Source organism: Nematostella vectensis, chromosome 5 (assembly GCF_932526225.1).
Source record: "Nematostella vectensis chromosome 5, jaNemVect1.1, whole genome shotgun sequence".
NCBI lineage: Eukaryota > Metazoa > Cnidaria > Anthozoa > Actiniaria > Edwardsiidae > Nematostella > Nematostella vectensis.
Window position 1 is genome coordinate 3,674,663 of NC_064038.1, and position 18,473 is coordinate 3,693,135.

The window sequence follows — 18,473 nt, forward strand, 5'->3', positions numbered from 1 at the left end:
CGACTGGAGTGATGGATCCGAGGCGATATCGACTGGAGTGATGGATCCGATGCGATATCGACTGGTGTGATGGATCCGAGGCGATATCGATATGTATGATGGATCCGAGGCGATATCGACTGGTGTGATGGATCCGAGGCGATATCGATTGGTGTGATGGATCCGAGGCAATATGGACTGGTGTGATGGATCCGAGGTGGTATCGACTGGTGTGATGGATCCGAGGAGATATCGATTGGTGTGATAAATCCGAGACGATATGGACTGGTGTGATGGATCCGAGGCGATATCGATTGGTGTGATGGATCCGAGGCGATATCGACTGGTGTGCTGGATCCGAGGCGATATCGATTGGTGTGATAGATCCGAGGCAATATCGACTGGTGTGATGGATCCGAGGCGATATCGATTGGTGTGATGGATCCGAGGCGATATGGACTGGTGTGATGGATCCGAGGCGATATCGACTGTTACAATAAATCCGAAGCGATATCGACTGGTGTGATGGATCCGAGGCGATATCGATTGGAGTGATGGATCCGAAGCGATATCGACTTGAGTGATGGATCTGAGGCGGTATCGACTGGTTTGATGGATCCGAGGCGATATCGACTTGTGTGATGGATCCGAGGCGATATCGACTGGAGTGATGGATCCGAGGCGATATCGACTTGTGTGATGGATCCGAGGCGATATCGACTTGTGTGATGGATCCGAGGCTATATCTACTGTATTGACCTAGCCTAGTCCCTGGCGTACTATTCAGGATTCACCACCACATCACCAGCCACAAGTAACCCGACAAAACGCAAGGCGCTTGTCATCGTTTTTAGATAGACCACATTTCTCCTCTAACACCATAGCCTGATGGTTGTACCAGTTGCGAATGTTAGACGAACAGCAAATAATTTAACAACAGCTAGTTGTTCTTATGGTCTACTATCAGGCGATGGTGTTCTCGATGAACTGTTTTCTATTTTTTTTTTAGTTTTCTAAGTACTCATCTCCTCCGAGAGCTGGATATTTAAAGCCATCACAATTTAATTAAAAGATGTTTTTATTATTCGTTGCAATCTAAGTAGCAACTGGTGCAGGTTTATTACTAGATAAAAGTACTTATAATTCAAATAATCTGTAAGCGCAAAATATTCCGTGGGTTTTGTTCGATGCTGCTCCGTTACATGGTACCGCAGGGAGAGAGAGGACAGGAGACTTTAGCCTCCCTTCACGTCCCCCCTTACACTGTCATTGTTGGCAGATACTGATTCACTCCGCTGTTCAGATAGATCACTTGTACTCTGCAGTCCCATATCACATGACTATCTATCAAGCACTCGTGAAGCACGTGTTAAGCTCATGTCAATCGCGTGGGCATGGACTTTGGACGGTAATAAATAAACCATGGCATGTAAATAGAACAAAATACTAACGAGTTATTAAAAATTTGAATGTGCACCTAGCTATATTTTTAATTATTAATCTTTTTTCCACAGAGCTAGCCCCGATAACTATGTACATAATAAATATCATATCTAAATATTATTAACAATATTATCGTACAGCAAATCTTTTTTAGAAATTTTGAAATTCGGACGATAATTAATAACAGACCCTCTATTTTCAAAGTTTGGGTTTAAAATTCAATTTCTGCTCAACAGTTTCTAATTCTTAACACTGTTCTTTTATGGCGTATACTTTTGTGCTGGAAATGACGTCATTCATTCCACCAACTGGACCGGAAATTATGTCATCCATTCCAGCAGTTCTTCGTAGACTCTCTGTCTCTGCGAGGGCGCGTGGGCTTATGGTATAGCTCTTCTGCTAAGCTTGATAATAAAAAATAGTGGGATGGGACAGTGATTCTCAACCATCAATTCTCTTGAGTCGTAGGGCGGGATCGGTCTTGAGCAGCTTTTGCTCTTTCTACGGGTTTGAAGAAAATAAAATGTCAACGGCACATAACAAGAGACTGAGAAACAATAAGACACTCATTCAAAACCTACTCTGACATATAAGGCGGGGCAAGGGGTTTCTTTAGGCTGGCTTGGAGTCAGTAGCAGGAGAAGCACAGTTTTTTTTACACTTCCGAGTAATACCAGGTAACTCCCGAATAAAATCAGGAATCCCTTTTCACTTGTGCTTCTGATTGCGTTACGCCCGAGATACGCCCGAGTTATTTCCGACTAGTTTCGATTTACTCCCGAGTAGTTTCGAGCTACCCTCGTGTTACTCTCGAATAAAATCGATATAAGTCCTTACCACTTGTACGTCTGAGGGGATACGCGAGAGGAAGTCGAGCAGCTCGTTGTTGTCCACGGCGTTGGGTTTACGGATCTTCTTGGTGAACTTGTTGATGCCGAACGCTAGCAAGAGGAACTTGAGGGGGACGAGGTAGAGAACGACAGTGCCAATGGTGAAGATGGCGCAGACCAGGTAGGAACAAAACGGGACAGTCCAGTTGAACGTGCTGCAGAGAAAGGTTTAAATGGTCAATTTCATGGTCATACTGTGCTGTAGAGAAAGGTTTAAATGGTCAATTTCATGGTCATACTGTGCTGTAGAGAAAGGTTTAAATGGTCAATTTCATGGTCATACTGTGCTGTAGAGAAAGGTTTAAATGGTCAATTTCATGGTCATACTGTACTGTAGAGAAAGGTTTAAATGGTCAATTTCATGGTCATACTGTGCTGTAACATGAAACTCGGCTATACTAGGTTCTCAATAATCTGATTATTCAACTTTCTTCCATAATTTTCTAACTGCTTAAACGCGTTCCTGATTTCGTCATTCAAACTAACGGAATGCCATTTGATGATTTTTTTATTAGTCAGCGCCTCACGGAGAGGTGGCGGGATAAACTATTTCAGTGCTAGCAAGTGAATGCGGTTTAAGGATTTGGAATAATCTTGAATAATCTAGAATGATCTAGAAGGCGATTTAGCTATGTATTGGAAGTCGTCCATGAGGGTTAGCAGAGTATTAAATACCGCGGTAAAATGTCAAAGTAAAAGGCCGAAGGCACCTTCGACTCACTTTTTGAATCGTTCACCCATAGAAGCAGCCTCATCTAAAGCATTCTGGACAGTAGAGCAAATGTTCGTGATGGCCGCCATTTTCTCCTTGAAACTTTTCCCTTTCTCCTAACAAGAAATCAATCATGCTTACGATCAACATTATTATATCGATCACCATCACGACTACCAATGATATGATCATCATCATTATTATTATTATCACCATCCGCTACAAAATCACAAATACAGTGTCGTCCATTTCTAAGCTTACCCCCTTCTTGCCCTTTTCCGGTGCGTCGTCGTCATCATCCATGTCATCATCATCATCTTCCGGGCCTTCTGACTCCTCGGGGTTCAGGTTACGGTCAGCCAGCAGCATGCACATCACGTATTGTTTCAGGAAACTCAGCAGCAAGGTCAGAGGAATTATGTAGAAGTCGAAATTCAAGCACAACATGATGTAGATCTGTTGAAAGGAAGGGACTATAAAACATGAATACAAAAGAGAAATTCAAACTAAATTATATTCAGAGCTGAGAGGCAATGATGTTTGTTCTTTTGTTTGAGAAGGCGATGACAAGATGAGAATTTCAGTGCCTTTAAACGCTTTTAGCTTTAGTAAATGGACTATAAAAATAAAGTATTATTAGTATTATAATTATAGTAAAGCCAGTGGTTCCCGTACCAGCATATTTTTTCTACAATAAAAAAGAAATGACCAGAGGCTGTGACCCTCCATTTTGCTTTTCTGCTCCTTGTTTCGTGTTCCCATCACCTACCATAAAAGCAAAACCACTCCTGAACTTGTACTGCCAGGTGAAGAGGGACTGAATGAATGCACCAGCCGACACGAAACTCGCCACTAGTTTGTTCACGCGGTCAATGTTACGCTGCAACAGCTGGAACAGAGAACAGCGTCAAACATTGCATCTCGCTTAAGGTATTAAACGTAGCAACCCACTACATCGGGTTAAAAAAATAATAAAAAAAACAGACCGTATTTAATTAGATGATTTAACGAATCTTCAATATCTTGAGATCAAAGAAAGACAACAACAACAAAATATACATTTCTGAAATCACACATGGAAACCCTCTGCGGTAGAAAATGGTTAGATCTTCAATATCTTGAGATCAAAGAAAGACAAGAACAACAAAACATACATTTCTGAAATCACACATGGAAACCCTCTGTGGTAGAAAATGGTTAGATCTTCAATATCTTGAGATCAAAGAAAGACAAGAACAACAAAACATACATTTCTGAAATCACACATGGAAACCCTCTGTGATAGAAATTGGCGAGAAAATGCACGCGCGTCACTCCAAAAAGTACTAGTGGTGAATAAATCATTTCTGGCCTGGCTTCCTTAGAGTTTGTTTGAATGTTCAAATTAATTTTTAATGTGTGGGATTTCTCTGAGATACATTTGTAAAATTTCGCTCGTGTCATTCATATCAAATCCAAAAAAGCTTCGTTCATCGTAACTATTGTGCTATTCACCATCACCCTGATTAACTTTCCAAAAACCGAACAACTTGAGCATTACGGTGGGTCGAGGAAAACGTTAAGAAACACTTGCGTTACAGATGGATAACCCAAAAGACTTGCGTTACACTTCATCACGTGCTCACCTGTCTCTTGAACTTGACTGGCTGAGCCATGATTTTGGGGTCACGTGGATTCACAGTCCTGACGGCGGCTCTGATTGGGTTAAAGATGACATCAAGAGTCAAGATCAGGTGACCTTTTGCCCGACCCTCAAGAGACTTGTTCTTCAGCTGGTACAGGCGCTTCTCACAGGGAGTGATCTGCAGGATGAAGGAATACAACATATGTGATCTGCAGGATGAAGGAATACAACATATGTGATCTGCAGGATGAAGGAATACAACATATGTGATCTGCAGGATGAAGGAATACAACATACTGGTTTTGGATGATTCCTTTTACATTCCTTGATGACAAAGAATGGTTTTACCCGGATGACTCTCTCGTACCCTTGTTTTACAATATGAGGGCATTGTTATGTGACACCCAAAAATGGAATATAGATATTTCCACTGTGAAAGAATAGCGCGTATATTGACAACTTTTCACCTTTTTTTCTTAATTCTGATTAAAGTGATGATTAAAATCAATTTAAAATGTGATGCAAATGACGTGACTCATTTACGTAACGCAATAATGTCATGATCTATGTAAATCAAAACGATGCAACGTTAACACTGTTGCGCAAAAAAGGAACTAAACAACGTAACGCAACACTAGAATTTAGTAAAATAATATACAGAGTATCACTGATGTTACACATTGTTACATTATTACTGATACAGCAACTAGCACCAAAATCTCGTAAAGTTTGCTTTTCGACTTACGTGCAGCAGAGGGATCACAACACGCCCGAGGAATTCTGGGGCACCTCGCTTGTCTTCATCAAACACAGTGATGTCCAGCACATCATGAATATCCCACACAGGCCTGCGTGACGAAAAATGCCGTTACGTGCGTGACAGTCATATGGAGTTACATGCGTGACATTTATATGACAGAGTTATCCGCACTGCAAATGGTGGAGAGCGTTGCAAAAAGAAATCATGACATCACTAAGGTTATTTTTATTAAGATTGCGTGACATATACGACGTGACACACATTAAGTGACTGGCATACGTGACACAGTTCACGCAATGCTTACATTTCGTAGATCTTGTTCCAGTTCGGGTTGAGCGTCTTGTAAATTGTGTTGGTCACCAATCGCTGATTATTCACTTCGATCACGGCGAACGGATCCGACGCCCCTCCGAGATCTGCTGACGCCAGCCCGACGGCCCGATGAAGCTTGACCTGTAGCCAGCCGACCTCCTTGATCTTCTTCCCCGTGTTCTTCAGCCCAAAGCTTTTCACAATCTCTTGTCTGGGGATAAAGAGCACTCACTCACTTCAGTTTTCCGCTCTACCCGTTTACCTGGTCTGGTGGTCAGAGGGCAAGTGATGTGACCAACCCTTGATACCCAAACAGATCATAAAACCACGTGCACCCTGGGACCTCCTGATAGTGATTGACATCTTATTGAGACTTTTCTGTGCGATGATTAACAAATCACGTGACTTTCCTGCGCCCTGGGACCTCCTTGCAATGATTGACACCTCACGTGACTTACCTGCGCCCTTGCACCTCCTTGCAATGATTGACACGTCACGTGACTTACCTGCGCCCTGGCACCTCCTTGTACGCATCCAGGTCCGACTCGCACCCCTTGGCGTCCAGACCTGTGATTGACAGGTGCATTACGATGATCCCCGCCCCGTCCTCGAGCTCAGCCTCGATCTTGTGCGATTTCTCGCGCTCCAGCTGGTTCAAGTCAATCTGACACCTGTGGAGGAGGGAATATTTCAACGAAAGAGCAAGCAAGACCATATAGCATGTAGCCCGTAGCGGTTCCTGTCCGCTCGCTCCGGTTATTTTAACCCGCCCACGGACCCTTGCGACTTGGTTCATACCTGCCCATAAATTCGTCCTTCCTGATGTCCCTGTCGTAGACCGTGATCTCCAGTACCATGGGCGAGTCGGGGTACATCTTCAAGTCAAACTGCTCCGACCACTGCGGGTTGAGCGTCTCCTTGCAGGCCTTGCTTTTGTATTTCTCGTTACCAAGACGGAATCGGCAGTACGGATCGCTAAAACCTAGACACAGTATATAATTAAACTTCTCAATTTCTCGTGGCAGATGGTGTACCTAATAACATGCCACTTTCATACCCCCCCCACCACCACCACCACCACCCCACTAACAAAGATAATCAATAACGACTAGGTAAACCTCTAACCCGGACGTATCATAGTTACTAACTATGGACGTACCAGCGGTATAATTAGGGAAGGACCCAAAAGTCCCCCCTCCTAGCTGCTTAAAATACAATAGAAATAATGAGACATTCTCTATAATACAAGAAGGACTGTTGGACCCCCTGCCTAAAAAACCCTGGCTACGACCCTGTATATTTTCCTCAATTTTGCCCCAAGGATTCTTGCAGGGTAGTAGAGTGTTCATCACTGTGAACACAGTTTAGTTTATTTCAGTGATTCTCCAAACTATCTACATGAGCTGTACAATTGTTGACATAATGAAAAACAATTGAGCAATTTAGACATGAGCTCTATTGATTAGGCAATAAACCACTGATATTCAAATTGAGATATGAAATCTAATCCTGTTACAATGTGGGCCAGTGAGCCCCTCCCATTGTCAATAATAGTCAACCTTAGCCACACCCTTGAGACACTCTCACAAGCTGGCAGCAATATTATACTTAGTTTCTTACCTGAGTCATCCATGGGTATCATCTTCTTGCCTTCCACCAGGATGATTGACACAATGCCGTCCCACAACTGAGAGGGGATCTTCGGGTCATTTTTGCCACTAGAAGATGCAGATCTCTTTGGGGTCCGCCTAGTCATCTCTTGCCGATCCTCAATGTTCTTTGGAGTGATGGTAAACACTGCAGCGACTTTGCCAAGATTCTCTCCCTCCTCACCTTCAAGATCTAGCTCCATTTCAATCGGCCTGAAAAGCAGATTCAAAAATTTAAGAATCAAAAAAGAGCAAAATGGATGGGGATGTGTGGGCTGTCTGTGGTGTGAAAGTACTGTATCTTTATTCTCAGTCCTACCTCAAAATAAAGGACATGGATAAAATTATAGATACTAAAAGTTACTTGACTTTGATAGCAAACTTTTAAATTTTGTGAAAGGGGACGTGAAGCTACAAAGAACAACAGTCTCTCATGGTCTGACGTTAGTCATATAGTTTCCTGAACTGCCTTCCTCAGTTCTTCCTTAAGGCACCTTCTTATACATGCTTTCAACAAATCATTAGCCTGCGTAGCAGCTCAAGGGAAAGGAAGGGGACGGGACGCACTCACTTTTTTGCCCCTTCTCCCCTCTCCCTTGAGCCACTATGCAGACTACAAATCATGTCATCTGTATCTGTGTAATTCAGCATGCCAGTTGTGGGGAGGTACAGCAGGTAAAATGTATTATTTATTATCTGCCCATAGTATTTTACCATAACAATATATGTACTGTACCTTTTTACAGCCCCATCAAACAATAAAAAAAAGTGAACTATAGCTTGGTGCTAAGGGGGACGTAAGGGTTTGTGATGATGCAGGTCGCCTTAAATCTGGCATGGTTTTTCAGTTTTTCATATTTTATTCTGTGGTATTGCCATTTCTCTAGACTGCACGGTTTACGGTTATTGACTTATTTTGACAGTTTTGCTGTTTTTGGTGTTTTTCTGTGCGGTTTCTATGCTTTTTTCTTTGTGGTTTTGTGATTTTCACGCCCCCCCTTTGGCCACCTCTGGTACTGCATATACTTACTTGCCAACTTCTAGTTCCGAAAGTTCCACAGTTGCACGTCCCATTGGATCATCATTTCCAACACGATCAAAGTCAAACACCTTCAGAACCATTGGCACTGTGATGTCCTCAATGGGAACACAAAACTTCTCATTCCATTGAGGGTTCAAGTTCTTTGAGATTGTGCGGCTTTTGTAAATTTGTCGGCCATCAGCCTTAAATTTGACATAAGGGTCACTAGTGCCTGGAAAATAAAATAAAATAAAAGGTTACCTTTATTGAAAGATATTTTTTCCATATTTTTTGTAATGTGTCAAGTTAGTTTAATTTAGTTTAATTTTATATACAGAATTTAGAAAAAATAATACACTTTTTATATTTCAGTTTATCTAACATTAAATCTATTTATGAGGTTTATTTAAAATTTATGTATTTTTAAGATCCTTTTAGAAACACATTTAGATAAGACTTTTTAAGAATTCATTTTAGAATGTTTTTGTGTTATTGCTAATTAAAACATGAAAAAGAAAGGACATTTAAACTGATGGCCAGTCTTCTTCATACTACATTCTTTATCAATTATAATTTTATAAACTTTATATATTATAAATATTTTTTTTAATTTCATTTAATGGTATTTATTGAATTAAATTCCTATATGTTTATGTTGATCAACATTTATTTTATTTATTGTATTTAATATCAAACCTGGTCGCTGGATGTTTTTGGTGTAGGGTCTATCATGTTCAAATTCCACATGGTAAGTATCTGTTTATAATGTTATAAAAGAACAGATGTTAGATGTTAATGTAATGGCATGGCATCAACATCACCAGCACTGGGTACATTCCTGTTGCTTTGTGGATTTTTTAATCTGATAATAGATGTCAATTAGCTAGTCGGGTTTAAAAAACAAAGACAATAGAATATCGCATTTAATTCCCAAATACTTTGTGGCTTTTCAATCAGATTTTAGTTAAAACGAATTTGCAATTCATATTTGAAAAAGACAGAAGCATTTCGCTTGTTTTTTTTTTTCAGGCATATCATTAACTCAACATTTTATAATTTTGAAAAAGCCAGCCCCCAGTGTTGTGATGCCTCAACTACAATTAAAATATTTTTTATAACATTTATTTCATTTTAAAGTCCACATTTCATTAATAGACTTATATTTTTATGATTTCATAAATAATTGTATATTTGGTTGCATCTTTATATTCATGACTTTTTAGTGTTCTAGACAAGTTTGTTTATAGTTTATTTGTACCTACCTATTTAATATCTGCAAGGTAAGCTTTAGGCAAAATTTAGTACACATTCAAATGAAACAACAAGTTTTTTTTTGTTATAATAGTATTTATTTATCCATTTATTTATTTATTTATTCATTTATTTATTCATTTCCAACATTTTTAAATCAGAATTATTCAGAGAGAACAACCCTTGTAATTGCCCAGTTATGGCAGTCACTTAGATGCAATAATTTTTTTACTGCAGTCATCTTTAATGCTAAGATGAGTTAGCTCACTCAAATCTACAACCACTGTACTTCATTTCAAACTTCATGATTTGAAATGATAATTGAATGAATGATATGTGTGCCTGGAGTAAATGCAAATACTGTAGTTATCATTAAACATTCTTTAGAGACAAAATGTTTGCCATAATAAAAATGTCAAGTGGTATATTGATGGCAACTATCAAAAAAGCTCTAGGATTTACGTCTAAAACTCACACGGATAAAGTATTAGAAAAACAGGAGTGAAATGCTCATAGATATCCAATGGTTACTAAGCAACACACAGTACCAGTAAGCACCTGCTAGGCTACCACCAGAATGATTGACGCATGTCAAAATCAAGCCAATCATAGCACTGATAATGACTTCAACATATACCATTGCTGATGCAAGCTTGCAAGCTAGGCTTAAGGTATTTAGATAGAGTTATTATTAGCTCAACCTTTTCAATAAATTATCAGGGTATTTGGGTGTAACCTTGTTATTTGTAAATGTGACTTTTGAATTGGAATATGATTTACTAAAGTACTATGCCAGTTTAAAAAATATTTGACAACTTTAAAAATTTTTTAACAAAAGGAAAATTTTTAAGATTACATATAAAAAAGGTGGGGTTGTTTTGAAACAAACAAGGTTGTGTATAACTTCTTATTATGCAGATGATGTTCAAGAAACATGAAATTTCCGCTTTTGAAACATAAGTTTGGTAACATTTTCCTATATTTATATGCAATTTCTAAGAGCTGATAACTCTGTTATTGGTGTTTAAGTTTCCAGGCTATTTCCAGAGCTAATGGTCTGTGTTTGATGCATACTGTAACTAAACCACAACAACTTTGTGTTTACAAGCCACCTAAATGTGCAACAAGTTGCCCAATGCGGAAATCACGGGAGAATTAAAGAACATTTGAAGATAGGAATGCAAACGATTTAGGCTATTTTTCTAGACATACACCTCAGTTAAAAGTTACAAAAAATAAACCAATTAAGTGTTATTTTTCAAATTTATCCGCGGTAAAGTTGCGGTTATGTTAAAAAAAGCGTGGATGCAGTCACTAACTTTTAATTATGATTAAGTGATTTTAAGATGCATCTCCCGTAACAACAAACAAGCAATTAATTCTCGAACACAATTACCGCGAAATGGCTTACCTGTTTTATCCCGGGCGGCCAAGTCCTTGCCCTCCTTTAGCTCGATATCGAGAGCAAAGAAGGCGCACTTTCCGGCCTTGGCAACTTCGCCAGCCTGTAGTACAAAACACGATACGTATTAATACACTCCAAGTTTGCATGAATCAATAACATATTGAGAAACCGGGAAAACCCAGCGAAAGTGGGATTGTTTACAACATGCTATAACAACAACATAAGTGCATAACCGGCTCAAAATATAATCCGGCTCAAACAAACGACAAGGAAGATAAAGCATACTATTTCTAGACTAGTTAGGAGCATATGTTTGAATGGATAACGTATGTTACGTACCGTTGACCCGGGAGAAACGTCTGAAGCCATGCATTCAACAACCGTTCCTCCTTCACCTAAAGTTTGAGAGGATGATTGTAGAGTGCCTGGCTCGTCGGAGGCTGATTTAGCTAATTGAGAAAAATGCACACGATCAGTACTTCGTTGTGTGTCGCCGTTTGTGGATAATCTTGAGTTTACGAGATGGGGCATCGACTTGTATTTCCTACCCTTGTTACCCTTCTTTCTCTTCAGGCTTGAGAAGAAACTTCCCTTCTTCTTTGGAGAGTCGGTGTCTGAAATAAAATACAAAAATAATATCAAGCATAGGGCTAAACAACATGATAATAAATGGCGCTGAATTGAGAAATCTATAGGATCTAAGGTAGTTTGAGTGGAATTTGAGCAAAAACCTCGGAGTTCTTCGTCCGACATCTTTCTTGCTTGAATCTCTTACTTGCAACTGAACTGTGCGCAGTGTGAGTGCGCAGTACTTCTAGCGTCAGTCGCGGGATTTGCGCTAGTCCGCTGGCCATATTTACAAAACAAACAGCTGACTGAACAGACAAAAATACTCCCGGGCGCAAGTTGAAATTAAAACCTTTTGTCCCATGTAAAAATTGATAAATATTTACCCATTTTTCGGAAAATCCTATATCGTTTCCTTGTCCTAGGTTGATTGTAGTGATATTAATTGTGGAATAGTTTGAAATGCAGATTTACGTTTGGACGCTAACCAGCAGGTTCTTGGTTTGAATGCATGAATATTTTATTTGTACATTCACTCAGCTTAAAGCCCATCAGATCTTTTGGCCATTTTACTGGTGGGGAGACTGCGGGAATTTCCACGCAGATAATCATTCCCAAAATCATCAATTAAACGAGAGACGAGTAATGAATGAAATGCGTTTGCAATCGACTAATAATCGTTTAATATTCGCGGAGAAACCACTTTAAATTCAAAAGAGAAGATAAACAAGCTTTTGAAATTGTTAATTTTTTTTTCACACGTGCAAATAATATTTGTTCTCAAGGAAAAAAAGTCAATCAATATATTTTTCAAGAGTTTTCTATTTAGACAGTTCCATCATTGAGCACTACAGTCAATAAAAAAAGTTATTCGTATTGCTGAGGCTTTTTCAATAGATCATGAATTTTTAAAAAGATTCTAAATTTGTTTCTGCAAGAGTCTTATGGTAAAATTCGTGAAAGAATTTGCATAACCATATTAAACTCTTAAGAGTGTGTAGCGCATGTAGCGAGATACGATCCTCCTTTCTCATGAAAAACTCTCTTTTCACCAAATACTATTAAGTCTGCCAATACCACAAGGTTTTTTAATTTATCAATCCTATAGAACCTGTAAATATCCGCTTTCCACCGGGGAAAAGTTAACAGATGTATTTTCTATTCTAGTCGAGTATAATAATTTACTCTTACCTCTTTCCCTTTGATTCGTGAGCAATGAGACTCATTAGACTGTTAGCTTGACCCAATCAACAGTGGGTTCAACGCTAAATGAATCGCGCAGTTAAAACGCTATCATCACACTAAGTTAAGATTTAATTTCAGATAAAGATGAGCCAATAGAGGTGTTTTATTTGACGGAGGGGTAGACAAAAAGTATATATTTTTAAAAAGAATATAAGATGTTTGTAGGGAGAGTTAAGAAGAACTGGCGCCCAAAATTTGTGATCTCTTAGGCTGTGCTAATAGCTTGAGTAGAGGAGCATTCAGCCCAAAAATTCCTATAGAAATCTCACATACCAGCCTGTCTACCACATCATTATATAAATGACATTTTATTAAGGCAGCCAGGATAATTATATGACCGAGAGTAAAGTCAACACTACACCATGAGGGCTTGCAATAGAAGGAGAGCTTTTCATTAGAATGAACTTGAGTGACAATTGATTAAAATCAGTTCTAAGATGATGTTTATTCGTCAAAACGAGGTAGAAACCAGAAGACAGACTACATAATCGTAATAAAAGACGAAAACGTGTTTTAATTAGACATCTTCCACCACACGCCTGCGCTGGAGTCTGTTATAATTTTCAGACATGCGCGCATGATATGGCGACAGAAAATAGGGGACTAGAAGCAATCTTCCCAGTATGCTTTGCGTTCCTAAATTCCAAAAACATATATGACGAGTATGAACTAAAAATATATGGTGTGCATTTATTCTCATGACATAAAGAACAGAATTGTATTTTTAAAGGACTGTGCTTTTAGGGTGTGTTCTTTTTCCATATATAAAGCTCGCTTGCTTAATTGTAAAAGAAATAACAAAAAAAATGCTGGCAAAAAATGCTGGCAAAAAATGTGTTACTAGATCTGGGCTGCAGTAGGACGCGCGTTTTGTTCCTGTGGTAACGAGGCGTGAATAATTAACTTATTTCAAAGTGTGAGGGAAAGGCGAAGGCGTGCAATCATGCAGCAATAACAGATATAAGCTACCAAGACATCAGCATGAGTACAGGATTTCTACTCTTCGCGACCCTAATCTCGATTATCGAGTCAACTCAATCACAGCAAAATATTGCACTGCGCAGACACGTCGAGGCGAATACGACATGTGGGGACCCCGCCGAAGAGTACTTCACCATCCAAGAAGCCATGAAGATTATGGCTGGAGGAACAAAACGCAGCATCCAAGTGTGCAATGCGAGTGACCCCAACAATGCTCACCCCCCTGGCAACTTAGTAGACGGATCGCTAGCTTCCTTTTGGCAATCCAGGAAGGTTATACCTCAGGCCTTTATTAGTATAGATTTACTCAAGGTAAGACATTATATTTTTCTTCTCTATATAAATAACAGGTGGCCTAGCCACTGAGGCGTTTTAATCATACCTGTTTTTCCTGTTTTAGGTGATGTGTTTGTATCAAAAAAGATTTAAGAGATACACCAATTGATTTTTAGAACTAATGTTAACATTTGTAACTTTGATAATTTGCACAAACAAGCGCTCAACTCAATAAAATATTTTTAGTGCCTTAGACTTAAGAACCACCTAGCATGGGAACAGGTATTTTAGACTTATAAAGACAAAATATGTCATAAACAAAGAGTTTCATTCTTCTGTCGACTTCTGCAAGATAAATATAATATAAAGAATGTGGCTTTGTAAGCAGGTTATCAGGATAGGTACTCAAAACCAAATACAAAATAATGACAAGGATGATATACTTTTGTGTGTGTTTGATGGTGGTGGAATAGTGAACGCAAGAGCCAATGCCTGAAAACAAGAGCCAATATTTGTAATTTATCTACCCGTTTCACCATTGCAAGGGCTTTTATATACAATCCATGACAATAGTAGCTGAGACTTTTTGACAGCTTGCAAAAAAATACCACATATAATTCTCCTGTGAAAAAGGTTATTCCCTCCCCCCCCCCCCCCCCCCCCTCCTCGAATCAATGTTGGCTGGGTGCTTTGAAACAAAATTGATCTGGGGTGGGGTTGGATCATCAAGACGCTCATAACGATGTTTATGTTGGTAACAACATATTTTCTTGAATTTAATTAAAATTACTAACATTCCCATGTTCAATTCCACCAAGGGCTTCTTTGCACACAGTATTGTGCTGAGGTTCGGTGACCACAAGCGTCCGGGCGTCATCCAGATCAGCAAGTCCACGGATCGCGGCGCCAGCTTCTTCCCCTGGTACTACCTGGTCTCTCAGAGTCAGCAGTGCAGAAGTGTGTTCAACGTCGAGTTCTTCACCCGTCTGAGGAACATCGACCGCGTGGACCGTGTCTTGTGTCAGGATTACATTACCTATCCGGCATTACCTTACAACGAAAACGTGAGAACTGTTTAATATGATAACATTACCTATCCGGCATTACTTAAATTATTACCTTATAACGAAAACGTGAGAACTGTTTAATATGATAACATTACCTATCCGGCGTTGCCTAACGAAAACGTGAGAACTGTTTGATATGATAACATTACCTATCCGGCGTTGCCTAACGAAAACGTGAGAACTGTTTGATATGATAACATAACTATCCGGCATTACCTTACAACGAAAACGTGAGAACTGTTTAATATGATAACATTACCTATCCGGCATTACCTTACAACGAAAACGTGAGAACTGTTTGATATGATAACATTAACTATCCGGCATTGCCTTACAACGAAAACATTGGTGAGGGGACGAACGTTTCTCCAGTGCCCCCTTCCCTCCTTACGGCCCTGATACAACTTAATCACATTTTAAGCTACAAGAGACGTAGATGTACTTAAGGTCACGGACATAAGTATAAGTCATCGTATTAATTACTGCCACACAATTAATCACACATGAGTCATGTTGTTGAGTCTTAGCCAAGTGTGAAAGTTTGACTTGTTGTGATAACTTCCGTTGCCATCCATCAACAATAGCTCGCATCATTCTACAACAATGACGACGATGTCTAAGTGCATCGGCAAGGATATTTATGAATCATTCATTTTTCATTAAAAATTCCCAGATTACCGTAAATCTGAATGGCCAACTACGAGACGGAGGGAAACCGGACAGCCCATCAGACGATCTCCTGGTAAGATATTTATCCGTCTCGTGGTAAGATCCTTATACGTCTCCTGGTAAAATATTTATTCATTTCCTGGTGAGATACTTATCTGTCTCCTGGTAAGATATTTATCCGTCTTCTGGTAGGATCCTTATCCTTCTCCTGGTAAGATATTTATCCGTCTCCTGGTGAGATATTTATCCTTCTTCTGGTAAGATATTTATCCGTCTTCTGGTAAGATACTTATCCGTCTCCTGTTAGGATCCTTCTCCTTCTCCTAGTAAGATATTTATCCGTCTTCTTGTAAGATACTTATCCGTCTCCTGGTAAGATACTTATCCGTCTCCTGGTAGGATCCTTATCCTTCTCCTAGTACGATACTTATCCGTCTTCTGGTAAGATACTCATCCGTCTCCTGGTAGGATCATTATCCGTCCCCTGGTATGATACTTATCCATCTCCTGGTATTATACTTATCCGTCTCCTGGTATGATACTTATCCGTCTCCTGGTATGATACTTATCCGTCTCCTGGTATGATATTTATCCGTCTCCTGGTATGATACTTATCCGTCTCCTGGTATGATATTTATCCGTCTCCTGGTATGATACTTATCCGTCTCCTGGTATGATACTTATCCGTCTCCTGGTATGATATCTATCCGTCTCCTGGAATGATACTTATCCGTCTCCTGGTATGATATTTATCCGTCTCCTGGTATGATACTTATCCGTCTCCTGGTATGATACTTATCCGTCTCCTGGTATGATACTTATCCGTCTCCTGGTATGATATTTATCCGTCTCCTGGTATGATAATTATCCGTCTCCTGGTGAGATATTTATCCGTCTTCTGGTAAGATACTTATCCGTCTCCTGGCAGGACTTATCCGTCTCCTGGTAAGATACTTATCCGCCTCCTGGTAAGATACTTATCCGTCTCCTGGTATGATACTTATCCGTTTTCTGGTAAGATACTTATCCGTCTCCTGGTAAGATACTTATCCGTCTTCTGGTAAGATATTTATCCGTCTCCTGGTGAGATATTTATCCGTCTCCTGGTGAGATATTTATCCGTCTTCTGGTAAGATACTCATCCGTCTCCTGGTATGATACTCATCCGTCTCCTGTAAATTACAAGCGTGATATGTTGTGTTCAATCATCAAGTGTATTTGTTCTGCAGTCCTGGATGAACGTGAGCAAAGTGCAGTTCAAGTTTGATGAGATGTACATCGCTCTTGACCCCTGGACGGACCGGGTGGTGAGTATACCCTCGATGCCATGATGACATTGCCCTCGTTACCACCCTTTACAGAAACACAAACAGCCCTAAGTAGCATGCCACCCGTCACTAAAACAGCCCTCGACAATATGCCCACCCTTTTTTAAACACAAATACATAGACTTTATAACATGGCCACTCTTTACCTAAAAGAGCCCTCAATAGAATGCCTACCCATCAATAAGAATAGGCCTAAGTAATACAATGTGGTTTGCAATTTTTAATATACATGGTAAAATTACTATATTCTGATTGGCTGAGAGCAGCGCATTTTTCAGGTAATTTAGTGCAGGAAAAAAGTTAATCGAAACCATATATTACCTACTGTAAATGACCTAATAAACGCCCGGGGCGTTTATTAAATTTCGATGGTCCGAGGGGGGCGTTCATTAGATAAGAGGCGTTTGTTAGAAAGGGACGTTCTTTACAAACTGAAATAATAACAAATCCAACAGGCCTGTAGCCAGAATCAAAATTTTACCGAAGCAAAGTTAGCCACTGGATGATAAATCCAACAAAAGCAGGTGTTTTATCTCATACTTTTCAATTGTGAAACACTAAACATCAAAATTTTACCATTGGGCAGGGCCGTAGCCTCATGCTGGCTACGGCCCTGCCCAATGGCAGTGGGGTTCTAGTCTCAGCCAGGATCATTTTAAATTATAGCCTGCGTAGCAAGCGTTTACCGTGCGACAAATGCAATGATTTATTCCTGGATGCTAGACTGCGAGGACCGAACAAAAGAAAATCGCAGAAATCCTAAGCAATGAGATCAGGAACGTTAGAGAGCGGTACCCTCATTTTGAACTTGACAATGAACAAGACGCTACTCGCTTACCAGTGTTGATTAAGAAAGATGGCAATTAAATTAACATTTATATTTCCGAAATTCCTATGTCGTTTGTTTTTTAAGCTGGCAGGTAAGGGAGCGGGGGAGGGGGGGGGGGATACGTGTAATAGAGTTGGGTGGGGGTGTTTATTAGAGAGGGGCGTTCATTGCAAATTTGTAAGCTTAGGAGGGCGTTCATTAGATCAGAGGCGATCTTTAGATAGGGGCGTTTATGAGGTCATTTACGGTATACATAATTGAGAACGAAGGGGTTTGTTAATCTAGTCAGCATACCAAAATTCCTAGAAAATTCTTTAAGAATTCCAGAATCCCAAAATATAGCGACCATCATGTCCTTTGGATCTTGGATTCTGTTGTTATTCATCAAGAACATACCTCCGTCAACGCTGTTTCCAACTATTAAATTTATGGTACTCATGAAACAATCCCGTATTATAAAAATCT

The 18,473-nt window shown here is 39.7% G+C and overlaps 2 protein-coding genes across 7 annotated transcripts in view; one reads left to right on the forward strand and one right to left on the reverse strand.

The window, feature by feature from the left end:
• Positions 1–1,039: 1,039 nt before the first annotated feature.
• Positions 1,040–12,052, reverse strand: LOC5517801 (multiple C2 and transmembrane domain-containing protein 1). Of its 5 annotated transcripts, none has more exons than XM_032362244.2 (17): positions 12,000–12,052; positions 11,595–11,660; positions 11,386–11,495; positions 11,053–11,146; positions 9,087–9,146; positions 8,400–8,622; positions 7,341–7,582; positions 6,519–6,702; positions 6,227–6,391; positions 5,713–5,931; positions 5,394–5,496; positions 4,650–4,826; positions 3,794–3,913; positions 3,286–3,480; positions 3,034–3,140; positions 2,260–2,467; positions 1,040–1,923 (listed from the first exon to the last, which is right to left on the reverse strand). In XM_032362244.2, the coding sequence occupies exons 1-17, from the start codon at positions 12,001–12,003 to the stop codon at positions 1,864–1,866; spliced, it is 2,337 nt and encodes a 778-aa protein (XP_032218135.1). In that variant the 5' UTR covers positions 12,004–12,052; the 3' UTR covers positions 1,040–1,863. The 5 variants fall into 5 exon arrangements, with proteins under 5 accessions (XP_032218135.1, XP_032218134.1, XP_032218132.1 ...); XM_032362243.2 differs by lacking the exon at positions 12,000–12,052 and adding an exon at positions 11,778–11,929; XM_032362241.2 differs by having other exon boundaries at positions 11,386–11,660; positions 12,000–12,018.
• A 1,714-nt stretch (positions 12,053–13,766) lies between these two features.
• Positions 13,767–18,473, forward strand: part of LOC5517751 (laminin subunit alpha-1) — a 34,268-nt gene continuing 29,561 nt past the window's right edge. The window contains exons 1-4 of one of the 2 annotated variants that reach the window (XM_048728008.1): positions 13,767–14,151; positions 14,934–15,179; positions 15,856–15,924; positions 17,081–17,158. In XM_048728008.1, coding sequence (XP_048583965.1) covers positions 13,840–14,151; positions 14,934–15,179; positions 15,856–15,924; positions 17,081–17,158 — 705 coding nt within the window. In that variant the 5' untranslated portion in view covers positions 13,767–13,839. Of the gene's footprint in view, positions 14,152–14,933; positions 15,180–15,425; positions 15,470–15,855; positions 15,925–17,080; positions 17,159–18,473 lie in introns of those variants that run through there. The other variant, XM_048728009.1, reaches the window with a different exon arrangement.